The sequence below is a fragment of the Haliotis rubra genome, unplaced genomic scaffold, assembly GCF_003918875.1.
Source record: "Haliotis rubra isolate DU_JTF1 unplaced genomic scaffold, ASM391887v1 Scf976, whole genome shotgun sequence".
Classification (NCBI taxonomy): domain Eukaryota; kingdom Metazoa; phylum Mollusca; class Gastropoda; order Lepetellida; family Haliotidae; genus Haliotis; species Haliotis rubra.
In genome coordinates this window covers 178202-191537 of record NW_025767719.1, presented here as the reverse complement: position 1 = coordinate 191537, position 13336 = coordinate 178202, and the positions used below count along the sequence as shown (strand labels likewise).

Sequence of the window (13336 nt, the reverse complement as noted above, 5' to 3'; positions counted from 1 at the left end):
GTTCTGAAAGAAGACTTTCATTTACATTTTGAAGATCATCACTAATTTCATCTTCTAGCTTAGCAATAGTTTTTTCCAATTCTGACGTTTTCCTTGATTTATCTTTTTAACGGAATGCAGAGTATGATATAGTACTTCCTCTTATTTTCATTAAGAATGTTTCTAAAAATAAAGTATCTGAAATAGTTAGTTTAATGTTTTCATCATTTGTCTTTATTTCATCTATATTCATATTTTGATCGTGATTATACTCTTTCTTCATATCTGTTAATGTTTGGTTTACCATTTTTATATATTCACTGTCTTGTAGAAGGGATGTATTTAATTTCCAGTAACCTTTTCCTTTTTCCTTTTCAAGTATATTGGAGAATGACATACTAATTGCAGAATGGTCAGATTGTAACCTGGTAGAATTGCGGTTTCTTGTGTTATAAAATGTATATTTTCTGAAGTAATAAAGAAGTCTAACCTGGCCTGTTGTCGTGGTTTTGTCTTATCTTTATTAAATTCTCTTCATACGTCAACCAGATTACCTTTTTCAATATAATCCAATACAACATCTCTAGCTTTGGGGTTATTGATATTTTTGTAATTTTCAAGGTCTATGTTTGGATTTAGAACTAAATTCCAATCACCACAGATCACCAGAGGGCTATTATCTATGCTATTTATCTTTGTAAAAAGAGTGTTATAAAATTGTGGTTGATCTGTATTTGGACCATATATGTTTGCAAGAGTAAGACGTAAACCTTCTAAAGTTACATCAACAATCACATAGTAAACAAATAAAAAAAAAAAAAAAAAAAAAAAAAAAATCACATAGTTTCCGTTTTCATCCTTAGTGTATGTATGTAATTTCTTTCTCACAATTGTTGTTAAATAACATGGCTACGCCACGTGCATTTGATTTGAAAGGTGCTATTATACAATCCAAGCCCCATTCATTTCTCATTATATTTTCTGTGTTTTCATCTACATGTATATCTTGAAGGCATATGACTGAATATTTTGTTTCCTCCATAAATTCAGACCTTCCTTACGTTTTTGTTTTGGAGCTAGACCTCTACAGTTGGCCGAGACTATTTTTAATTCCGCTACTCATAAGTAAAGATTGTGTCCTTATGGAAGTGTATATAAAGACGATATCTGAACGTACAACAAATGAACCTATTTTTTTTTTCATAACAATAAAATGGAAAACACATAAATGTAAAAACAAAAACATATCCGGTGACGGTTGTATACTCTACTGATAAGTACCATGTTGTCGGGCTACCGGCCTTTTCTTATACATTATTGAGGCCGCCTCCGTGGTGTGGTGGTTAGAGCGTCCGCCCGGAGAGCAGAAGGCCGCGGGTTCGATCCCCGACCGCGTCATACCAAAAACTAAAATATGGTACTTGTTGGTCCCTGCCTGGCGCTCGGCATTAATGGGTACAACAAGAACTGGTCGGCTCGGAGTCAGTATAATGTGTCTGAGTGGGGTATTCATGCTTCACTGCGGCATGGTATCTCAGTGGGCGAGCACTATAAAAGCAGCTTCAGTCTGGGCTAGTACAAGCAGCTGCACATACACATACACACGCATGCACGTCGTCATATGAACGAAATATTCTCAAGCACGACGTTAAACCCAATTTCACCTCATCAATACATTATTGAATGAACAATATTCTAAAGGTCACGCAACAATTTTACAGTTTTACTCACTCCGTGGGTTTTGGGTAATTTCCAAATTATGTGGGTTTTGATAGTGAATTTTCTTATGCAATTCTTAAAATAATATTCTAAAGGTAATGCAGCAATTATAAGCGAAACCGATGTGAATGTAATATCTCTGGCAATCGATTTCAACTGAAATGCAATATCAAACAAATAGCATATATCAACTCATATCGAATTAAAAAAAAATAAAAAAAGTCTACACCCTCTAACTGTTCAACAGGATTGATCCCATAATAAAAATAAAAACTAATATATCCCTGCAGGCCCTTAGTGAAACCTCATGTCTCTAAACAAATACAGATTGTTCTATCAGGAAGTTTGAATATATATAATAATGTAGAACTAAATCAATAATGAGACCAATAAAACTAAAATCAGGGTATCTCAAAATATCCTTAATTCAATGTCATGTCTCTAGATAGATGAAGGTGGCTTTATTGGGATATAAATATTAATTTAACATGGATTGATTTAGAGTGAGTGGGTGAGTGGGTGAGTATGATTTAACGCCGCTTCTGGCAATATTCCAGCAATATCACGGCGGGGGAGACCAGAAATGGGTTTTGGATTGATTTAGGATCATTTACAGTGCTATTATTCCGTGTTAATATTCTGGCTTTTGAGGATTCAGATGATCACCTCGGATAAACGAGTGATATAAAGAACATCATACAACAGAGTACAGCTTTACTCACTCCGTGGGTTTTGGATAATTTCCAAATTATGTGGGTTTTGATAGTGAATTTTCTTATGCAGGTAACGCAGCAATTATAAGCGAAACCAATGTGAATGTAATATCTGGCAGTCAATTTTAATTGAAATGTAATATCTAGCAAATCACATATATCAATTCATATAGAGCAAACAGTCTGTGCTATATCCAACTATTCGGCATAATTGATCCCATAATCTTATACAAATTAATAAATCCCGGCATGTTCTGAGTGAAACCTCATGTCTCTGAAGAAATAAAGATTGTTCTATCTGAAAATTTGAATCCATATAATAATGTATAACTAAATCACAGTCTAAGTAAACTTAAACTCAGTATTATTCGTTACGCTGCTATACTCGGTATTATTCGTTACGCTGCTATACTCGGTATTATTCGTTACGCTGCTATACTCGGTATTATTCGTTACGCTGCTATACTCGGTATTATTCGTTACGCTGCTATACTGGGTATTATTCGTTACGCTGCTATACTCGGTTTATTCGTTACGCTGCTATACTGGGTATTATTCGTTACGCTGCTATACTGGGTATTATTCGTTACGCTGCTATACTCGGTATTATTCGTTACGCTGCTATACTCGGTATTATTCGTTACGCTGCTATACTCGGTATTATTCGTTACGCTGCTATACTCAGTATAGCAATGTAACGAATAATACTGAGTCTAAGTTTACTTAGACTGAACTAAATCACTAATCACTAATAGTGAATTTTCTTATACATCTTGATTTAATATTCTAAAGGTAACGCAGCAATTATAAGCAAAACCAGTGTGAATGTAGTATCTCTGGCAGTCAATTTCAATTGAAATGTAATATCAAAACAAATCACATATATCAACCCGTATTGAGCAAAAGCAGTCCATTAGGATCGAAATATCAACTATACAGTCCGTTTGAGTCAGAAACGGACCGATGAATTGCAAATTTTATCATTGTACAAAATTGCCACACAAATATAAATAGTACACATGTTTATCATTTACTAATACCCATTCTAAGATGCCTAGCGGTTAGAACAATCGGAAAAAATACATTATCAGACAATAAAGGTATAGTGTCTTTCAGATTTAGAAGTTGTACAGTGATGTCCAAGATATTTTATGGATTAAACTTATACCGTCACTGCGAAACCATTCTAGTCTGCCCCATAAAATACATTATCAGACAATAAAGGTATAGTATTTTGATGACGTAACAATTGAATGACGTTATACCGTCACTGCGCCATTCTAGTCTGCCCCCTCGTAATCGAACCATTACGTCACAATGTAAGCGACGTCACGATGCATGTCAGTTGTCATCGCCTCGTACGGCCTCCTACAGTAAACTACACCGTTGCATCCCGTTTCTTGGTTGGCTGTTGCTTCACGCAGCTAACATCACTGGTGGAAACATTACGTTTATGTTTTACGAAGGTTAAAATGTGTCATTTCGACTCACAAGTTTTCAGCGACACTGTAACGTTCGTAATGTTTACATTCCCACAATGCAATTGTGGAATGTCGCTTGACTACTCAACTTCCTCTGGATGTACTGATCTAAACTTAGGCTGGTAGTAGAAATGCAACGTTCATATTGCCCCATATGGTTTACGTTAATGACAGATGTAATTAAAATAATTCAGAGAAGATATTTAATCCGAACGTAAACCGTCATCAAACTGTTATCATTTGTTTTTTTCCTGGTAACGTTCGTCTTAACGTAGGGGGCAGACACATCAATAGAACAGCGCGTCAGTTAGCCCTGTGCGAGGATTCTTAATTTAGGTCACCGACACCGTCGTTTGTTTTCTGCCTTAAATTAATCGTAATTATCTTTAGAAAGTATTAAATTTGGCATCTTAGAAAAGAAATACAGTTCGCTCTACCACCATGTAAAGTGTAATAAAACACACACTTTTGCCCTGAACTATTATAGTTAAAGCACGAGGACGCTTGCGTCCGAGTGCTTTAACGTTATAATAGTTCAGGGCGAAAGTGTGTTTTATTACACTATACATGGTGGTAGAGCGAACTGTATTTCTTAAACAGATTTCTTATAGTTGAAAATTTTCCGGACTCCACCAAAAAAGTTGTTTAAGAAACTATCATTGAAAACGCAAAAGTTGTTATCTGTCGCGGCGGGGGTGAAACCGCAGAAACGGAACAGCCACTATCTCGTCGTGCACGGGATACACATGCCTGATGAAAAATGAAGTTGAATGCTGACGTGAAACAGTTGATGATTAAAGTGTACAATTTTTTCCGTGCTGAAGCCGAAAGGGGCAAACCATTTTATGCCATTAATAAATTCCGTAAGCGGGCAGCAAAAACTTTAGGAGTATCAGCAAGGGTACTGACAAATGGTCTGGAACACAAACATTGTGAGGGTGATGCGAAGCAGGTAGGGGTCGTGTCAAAATCACACAAATTAAAACATCTCGACAACTTTCAAAAGAACCTTGTAAGGCAGTCTATCAACAAGCTCTATTCTGAAAACAAATACATGTCGCTGAAATTTTTTAAAAAACATTTGAAGCAAGAACACAACCTCAGAGTATCAAATTACACACTCTGGCGACTCTTACACTCTTTCCGGTATCGTTATAAGAAAATTTCGGGGGAGAATAGGTCAGTACTCTGTGAACGCCCTGATATCGTTCGCTTGAGAAATAATTTTCTCAGGGTTATAAAGAAGAAGCGCGAGGAAGGGTTCGAGCCAGTGTACTTGGACGAGACCTGGGTCAATGCCTCGCACACTGCCAGCAGTCAGTGGGTACCCGATGGGGGTGATAAGGGGTCACGTAGAAAGCTGCCTCAAGGGAAAGGAGAGAAACTAATCATTCTCCATGCTGGTTGCTCCAGCAAAGGCTTTCTCCCAGGCTACGATTTGGTATTCAGGACAAAGTCCACAGATAACAGAGACTACCATTCCGAGATGAATGGTGCGGTTTTCCTCAATTGGGTTAAAAACAAGTTGGTACCAGCTCTACCAGAGAAGTCTTTTATCGTAATGGACAATGACCCATACCACAGCGTGCAGGACCCCGACATCGAACAGTCGAAAAGGTGATATGATATCATGGCTCGACAAATTTCAGATCGCACGGCCTTCAAAGGCAACGAAGCATCAGCTATATGAGATCATAAAAACCCACAAAGGTGAACCTTTCTACAAAGTTGACAGTTACATAACAGTAAGGATCACGATATTCTGCGACTTCCACCCTATCACTGTGACCTTAACCCCATTGAAATGATATGGGGTATTGTCAACGGAGATGCTGCCAGATCAAACACAAAATTACGTGACGTAGAGGTTTTGGTTAAGGAATCCCTTAACAAAATCACGACTGAAACTTGGCAAAACTGTGTCAACAAGGTAGCTAACGTCATTGAACAAGGTTACTGGTCTCGGGGTGGCTTACAACAGGCAACTGTGGCACCACTTGTCATCCCTTTAAGTCGTGACTATGACACTACGACGGACGAGGAACCGACAGGTCTCCCGGAATAGATTTTGAGATGCCCCCCGCCATGACTGGCTGTTCCGTTTCTGCGGTTTCACCCCGCCGCGATAGATAACAACTTTTGCGTTTTCAATGATGATAGTTTCTTAAACAACCTTTTTGGTGGAGTCCGGAAATTTTTCAAATATAAGAAAGCTGTTGGGTATTAGTAAATGATAAACATGTGTACTATTTCTATTTATGTGGCAATTTTGTACAATGATAAAATTTGCAATTCATTGGTCCGTTTCTGACTCAAACGGACTGATCATGGATTGATTGAGAGTGAGTGGGTGGATAAGTATGATTTACGCCGCTTCCGGCAAGACTCCAGCAATATCACGGCCCGGGAACACCACAAATGGGTTTTTGACTGATTTAGAATCCTTTACAGTGCTATTATTCCATGTAAATGTTCTGGCCTCGGATAAACGAGTGATATGAAATTGAAAACATCCTACAACAAAGTCCAGATTTACTCACTCCGTTGGTTTTGGGTAATGTCCAAATTATGTAGGCTCCGATAGTGAATTTTCCACGAAAATTCCACGGAACACTATTCACATCCAATCGAGTCTACCTCACTCGCGCATGGCCACTCACACACACACACGTGCTAAATTCTGCACGAAAAACACATGATTGTCTGACCTTGACACTGAATGTAAACAATTAATAGCCTTGACCTTTGCGAAACTGTCTTCATTTCGTTGATCTTGTTGAAGGCGCTCCGTAAGGCGTATTACTCGTATCTTTACCATACTGACTTGGGTTCCTTGTTGAAGGCGCTCCGTAAGTCGTAGTCCTTCTTTACCATACTTGGGTTTCTTGTTGATCCGTCGATCAAACTTTACCATACTCTTGTCCTTGTTGACCGGTTGGTTCGTATCGAACTTTCTGTCGACTGTCGGCCAATTTCTTTCTCAACATATAGACCGGTTGATTTAAATTTCGGCCGACTGAACGCTTTCAATTCTGTGAACGCTCAATTCTGGGGGCTTTCCCAGATTTCAAGACTGCGTCTCTCTCCGGTATTGACATAAATGAGGCAATTATACTGCGTACTGGATGTTGGCGGTTTTTCTGTTGATACTCCGAGATCGGTAGGCGGTGTACAGTTTTAAACAACATGTCGGCTACCCTCTCCACTGTGAAATTAAGCTTATCTATCAAGAAGTTTCTCAAAAGCATTTCCGTGTTTTCTTCAGTGACTTCTTTGATGCCATAGAATAGTAAATTTACTTTCCGGTCATGTATGTCCTTCAGTAGGAACTGTCTCCCGAGTTGTTCGTTAGCTTTCTCGGCTTTGTCGATTTCCACTCGAAGCGCTACGATATCGTCGCCATGTTTCTTAATGTCAAATTCCGTTGTTTCAAATGCTGGAAAATGTTGTTCCGGTGACGTGCGAAATGTGGTATGACGCGGGGTCTGAGAGCTTGGTCGATGTAGCGCACAGCTGTGATGCCGCCTCCTCTCCCTGGACCAAGGTTCTGGAACACAACAGGACCCACTCTCTGGTTCAGGACTATTCCACCCCATGCCATGATGCTTGCACCTCCCCATTAGTCTCTTTCCATAACACAATGGTTTGAGTAACGCTGGCCACGTCGTCGCCATATTCTTGTTATGCCATCTGCAGTTGATACGCAGTACCGACTCTAATCTGTGAACAGAACAGTTTCCCATGTCTGTATCGCCAGTTTTGGTGTTGTAGGGCAAACTGTCGACGTTCACGCCGATGACGAGGGGTGAGGATACGGCAATGGAGGTTCCCGCTGTTAAGACGTCGGCGTACTGTATCAGTACTGATTGGTCTTCTGTGTGTTCCCACTGTCTGGCGTGCTGTTTCGGATGCCTGCATGAAGGGATTCTGTACATGCTGTCGCACAACATGACGGTCTTGTCGTCTTGTGGTCACCCTTGGTCTGCCAGTAAGGGGGCGATCATTTTTGGTGTTGGTGGCCCGGATACGTTGCTGCAACCTGTAGATGGTCCGAACGTTGACCTGGAAGTGATTGACAACGGCTTGTGCAGTGTGGCCAGCTTCAAGTCTTCCTAGCGCCTGGTTCCTCTGAGCTGTCGTGAGTCGCGGCATCCTGCTGACATTGTAATGTGAATGTTTCAACGAGGTTTGGGGGTGCATTTTATAGGGCTGGTCCTTGTGAAGAGCACGTGCAGCATGAGTTGCATGAAAAACATGGAGAACACCGTACCATCTCCGAGATCAGGTTGCGCCTTTGAGACCATTTCCTGGGTTCAATTCTGAGTTTGGGAAGATGTTGTCAAAAATATACAATCAAAACATTAAATGAGTTTACAGTTATCCGTTTCTGCGAAGGAATATTCCAAACTGACGTTTCTTTTGCTGCTGAGTATATATCAATTGAATAGCATGCGTCTTTTCATATCTAGAAACCATAACAAGTCGTACATACTTTAATTGGCAGATAAGTCGCATGGATGACATTCATTTTGTCTTTGTTACGGGTTTAATAGTATCAAGAAGGGTGAGTGAGTGTGTTTAGTTTTACGCCGCAAAATTCCAGCAATATCACCGCGGGGGACACCAGAAATAGGGTTCACACATTGTACCCATGTGGGGAATCGAACATGGTCTTCGGCGTGACGAGCGAAAGCTTTAACCACGAGACTACCCCACCGCCCCGTATGGAATCGTTACAGACAGCTCCCTGCTCCCTCCTTATCCTTGGAGCCAGAGTTTGTCTCCAGTGCAAAAAAGGTTATTTGTTTTGGTTTTTTCCTACAAAGCAGCACTCAGTAATATTCCATATCTAACCAATAAAAAAAAATAAAAAAAATATTTAAAAATATTCCATCTGTGTCGCAGCAGTTAGTCAAGAAGGAGATCGAGTCTGCACGAGACGAACCAGTGATCAACATCATGACTACTTTAATATGATGACATTCAAACAGCTTTTACTTTCTCAACACGTTCCCAGCAATATCACAGCGGGGGACACCAGAAATGGGCTTCACACACTGTACCCATGTGGGGAATCGAACCCTATCTTCTCGTGACAGGCGAACACTTTACCCAGTCACGGAGTATTTGTATTTTTGATTTTCACATATTCTGCCAGGCAAATGAAAGATTAAACCTGAAATCTGGATTTGACAAAGAAAATTACAAATGTTATCAAAACGTTACTAGGCTGAAAACAGTTGACAAAATGCATCAAAATTTCGCCCAAATCGCTACACTGTGATACGTGTATCAAATACTCCACAAATGAAAACTATTTCTTGGTTTCTCTTTGTTATTTAGCCACCTTCAAAACGTGAGTGTTTATTCCATTTGACCGGTTGTCAACGCAAACTATTTCTTTGTTTTTGTCTATTTCAAGCTTCCTTTCAAACATGGGTGTTTATTTCATTTGTCCGGCAAGTACCAGGACAGGGAGTATCAGTTTAATTTATTCTTACATACTATCTGTGACATGTTTAAATAGTAGTAAACACGCCTATCCTTCATCACGGGCGAATCTGAGCGGTAGCTTCAACTTCCGACAGCTGCCCCCACGTATACTGAAAAACATTTACCCCACGCCAACCCGCATACCAATCAGAAGAGTTCTACCAATCATACCGACAATTTTACAAGTGACGATTTACGATCAATAAGATCGAGAGTCGTGGTCACGGTGTTGTGTCCACGCGTCCACGTCCGTCCACCAGGTAAACCAATCAGGGACCACGCCAGGTGTGCATTGAACTGCGTTACGGGCATATAAACCCGGTAATTCTATATCTCCCTGCACTACTGGTAACTGTCGGCGGAAAGAGTCGCCTTGAGCACTGAACTACTGGTAACTGTCGGCGATAAGAGACACCTAGAGCACTGGAATCAGCTGTCAGTCAGGAGTGAGAGGCAAGTCGCATGCTACGAGCGCACGTGGGTTGGGCACCGAGGCAAACAAAACTGGCGACTGGCAGCGAGGTACTGTCTTTCCATCACGCCGCAAGCATCATGAGACGGGGCCCACAGTTCTTGATGGTGTTGACCGCCGTCTTGCTTGGAACTCTAGCAGTGGTCACGGGTTATACTCTGGAACCATTTGCAGGTACGTCCAAATAGTACTTTTTATCATGATTGTTCCACAATCTTTTAGATTTTTTTTGGCAACATCACACACGTTTCTGTAGTTCTTCAGTTATTTTTTAACTCTGGAGCCACTTGCAGGTACGTGCCTATGGTAAGTTTTATCATGATTGTTGGTTTCAAATATCTGTTTGTTTAAATTTCGTTAAACAGGATCATTCCACAATCTTTAAGCTTTTCTTCCATCACACGTTTCTGTAGTTTTGAAGTTATTATTTAAACGTGAATGTATTTTCCATTTCGCGTCTTCAACGCCTTGGTATTGCTAAAGCGGCATGATACAATGCTCACTCACTTTTGAAGTTAACTGATATTGTTTAACTGTCAAAGGTTTGTGCATTTTCATTTTTTTACACGGCCTTTACAAAGCACATATAACATTTCTGTATTTTAAAGCATGTGTAAAAACATTATGGTAAAATATTAAATGTTAACCTATGGCGACGTACAGGATACAGGCACCATATGCATGTGTTTGATATGTGTTTGCGTCGTTTAGCCATCTGTATCCAGCCATGTGGTGGTGTAATTACACATCTAATTTTGAGTCCAATACAATCATCAGGTTTATATGTTTCCGGCGGTTTATTTTAATATACGTTCATGTTTACCTGTAAACTAATTACATGACACCCACATATCCCACAAATATACCGCCTCTACCAAATGCATGCGGCTTGAAGCAACATTTACTTACTCACTACCAAATACAAAATGTTTAGAGAAAGGTGTCTGTTCTGATAGCTCATACAGTAAATGGAAACTTAAATGCTGACTTTCAGTTACTAAAAAACCCTTTCAGACTGATTCTCTGGTCGAACATCAAACGAATTCTGATTATTAAACTTAAACGGATTTTTATGAAGGTCAATAAAGTTAGGAGATAATATAGATAATTTCATTTCTACATGATTGAAAGCATGCGAAAATATTCAGAAAATTAAATTTAATGGACATATTCAAACACAGTGGGGAAATGTAATCCCCCACAACCCGGTGTTTTCTGCGTAAATTCATTTAAATATGTTTATTTCATTTCCCAGAGGCATGCTAACGTTTGCTTTGCTGATAAATTTAAATAGAAGATTTGGTGCACTAAATGGCACAGTCATGGCTCCGATGTGCACAGTTGTGTCCCTTGGGTGCGACTGGATCCTCTAGTCAATGATTCGAATTTTGTGTTCCTGTGATTATGAGGTGAGGTGAGGTGAAATTGGGTTTAACGTCGTGCTTGAGAATATTTCGCTCATATGACGACGTGCATGCGTGTGTATGTGTATGTGTGGCTGCTAGTACTAGCCCAGACGTAAGCTGGTTTTATAGTGCTAGCTCACTGAGATACCATGTCGCAGTGAAGCATGAATACCCCACTCAGACACATTATACTAACTCCGAGCCGACCAGTCCTTGTTGTACCCATTAATGCCGAGCGCCAGGCAGGGACCAACAAGTACCATATTTTAACGTCTTTTGGTATGACGCGGTTGGGGATCGAACCCGCGACCTTCCGCTCTCCGGGCGGACGCTCTAACCACTACACCACGGATGCGGTCTTCTGTGATTATGATTTCAGATTTGTGATGAAAGCGATAAAAGTCTAACATTCCATACTTTACGCTGAAACAACTCAAATACGGTTCGAAACGGACTTAAACCCACCGTCCTCACTAACACTCACTCAGTCCCTAACTAAACCGTACGAGGTTAACAATCTCAGAAGATGAATCTTGGAAATCAAATCACGTGGATGTTTTACAGGCTACGAACTTGATAAGCAGCATATCCCACCAATTGAAAGAAATGTCATTCAGCAAAATAATATATATTAAAGACGTTTTCTTGTAAATATCATCAATTTGTATCATGTCGTTATTTATTACTCACCCGTGAAAGCTACCTCAGTGTTATATTTTTACGGCAATATTACACTAGTGTAATACCGCTAGACGTATGACGTCATAATGGTTTGCAGTTATGACGTCACAATGCTAATGCCTCTGTCACAGTGGTATTATACCTTGCTTGACTCGCGGAAAGCTGAGAGTCATCACACTGTAGGCAGTTTCTACCAGTTTATGTTGGAGGGTAATAAACAGAATACTAAACGACCTTCTGTGTAATACCATTTTTATTAAACTCTTGAAAGATTAAAAGTATCAAACGAGCGAAAGCGAGTTTGATACTTTTAATCTTTCACGAGTTTCACCAAATCATTAACTCGTTTAATAAAAATGGTATTACACAGGAGGTCGTTTAGTACCCTCTATATATGGCTCACATCAGTATCACTTTAGGGTAGAAAGAGTGCTACAGAAAATAATATTTTCTATTTGCACAAACATTAGCTGTGTTCGTATATGCGGGTGTTATGGAGTACTGGACGCTTGGAAATCTAGAAATTTGAAACCCGCTTTCGCCGTCGGTTTTAAATGAAAATACCGTGTACTAAGTAATCAATAACACCCGCAAATCCGATAACACATAAAGTTTATCTCTTAAGATATAAGTGCCACTCACTTGTACCTTTATTTCCCGCTATAACAGGCGTCGACCTACTCCACAATAATTTATAAAACGGAGAGGTCGATAGGTCAACTTTACTGACACTTTGTGTAACTCTACTTTATCCAACGGCTGGAGATACCATTAATATCCAGAGTATAAAAACGTCTCAGTTTAAAGGCTAACCGGTTTGCGTTTAAATAACAGGTACAATGCAAGAACGTGCATTTGTACACTTAATCCTCGCTGAAATTACTTGAACTCCAATTTAAACGAGCCATTGTGAATATAATCGGCCTAAAGCGTTTGCAAGATATAACAGTTTACAGGTATGCATAATTTTATTATATAAAACACGGTCAACTTTCAACGTATTGCAATAAAGTACATATTCCCTTCTTTACAAGGGGCGGTGGGGTAGCCTAGCGGTTAAAGCGTTCGCTCGTCACGCCGAGGAGAGGGTTTGATTCCATACAATGGTGCAATGGGTGAAGCCCATGGATCCGTGATATTGCTGGAATACTGTTAAAGCGGCGTAAAACTAAACTCACTCACTCACCGAGAGAATTCTTATATAATTTGGATTATTTCAAGACAATACTTTTTCTGGTAAATATTGCTTGTATATTACATGTTACCATGGTGATGACTTCTACTGATAAGGGCACGATGGACACTAGTATGTGGTCATCCACAGAGATAGTCAGCGGCTGACATTTAGTACACGTAAGTCGACTAGACGCGGGTGATAATTAAGGAAGAGGT

General features: G+C 39.9%; 1 protein-coding gene across 1 annotated transcript in view; it reads left to right on the top strand.

The window, feature by feature from the left end:
- The first annotated feature begins 9728 nt into the window (after positions 1–9728).
- The window catches only part of LOC124265376, a 47507-nt gene continuing 43899 nt past the window's right edge, over positions 9729–13336 (top strand). Inside the window, exon 1 of the mRNA XM_046700150.1 lies at positions 9729–10031. Within this exon, the coding sequence (XP_046556106.1) occupies positions 9848–10031 (184 nt within the window). The 5' untranslated portion in view covers positions 9729–9847. The remainder of the gene's footprint in view (positions 10032–13336) is intronic.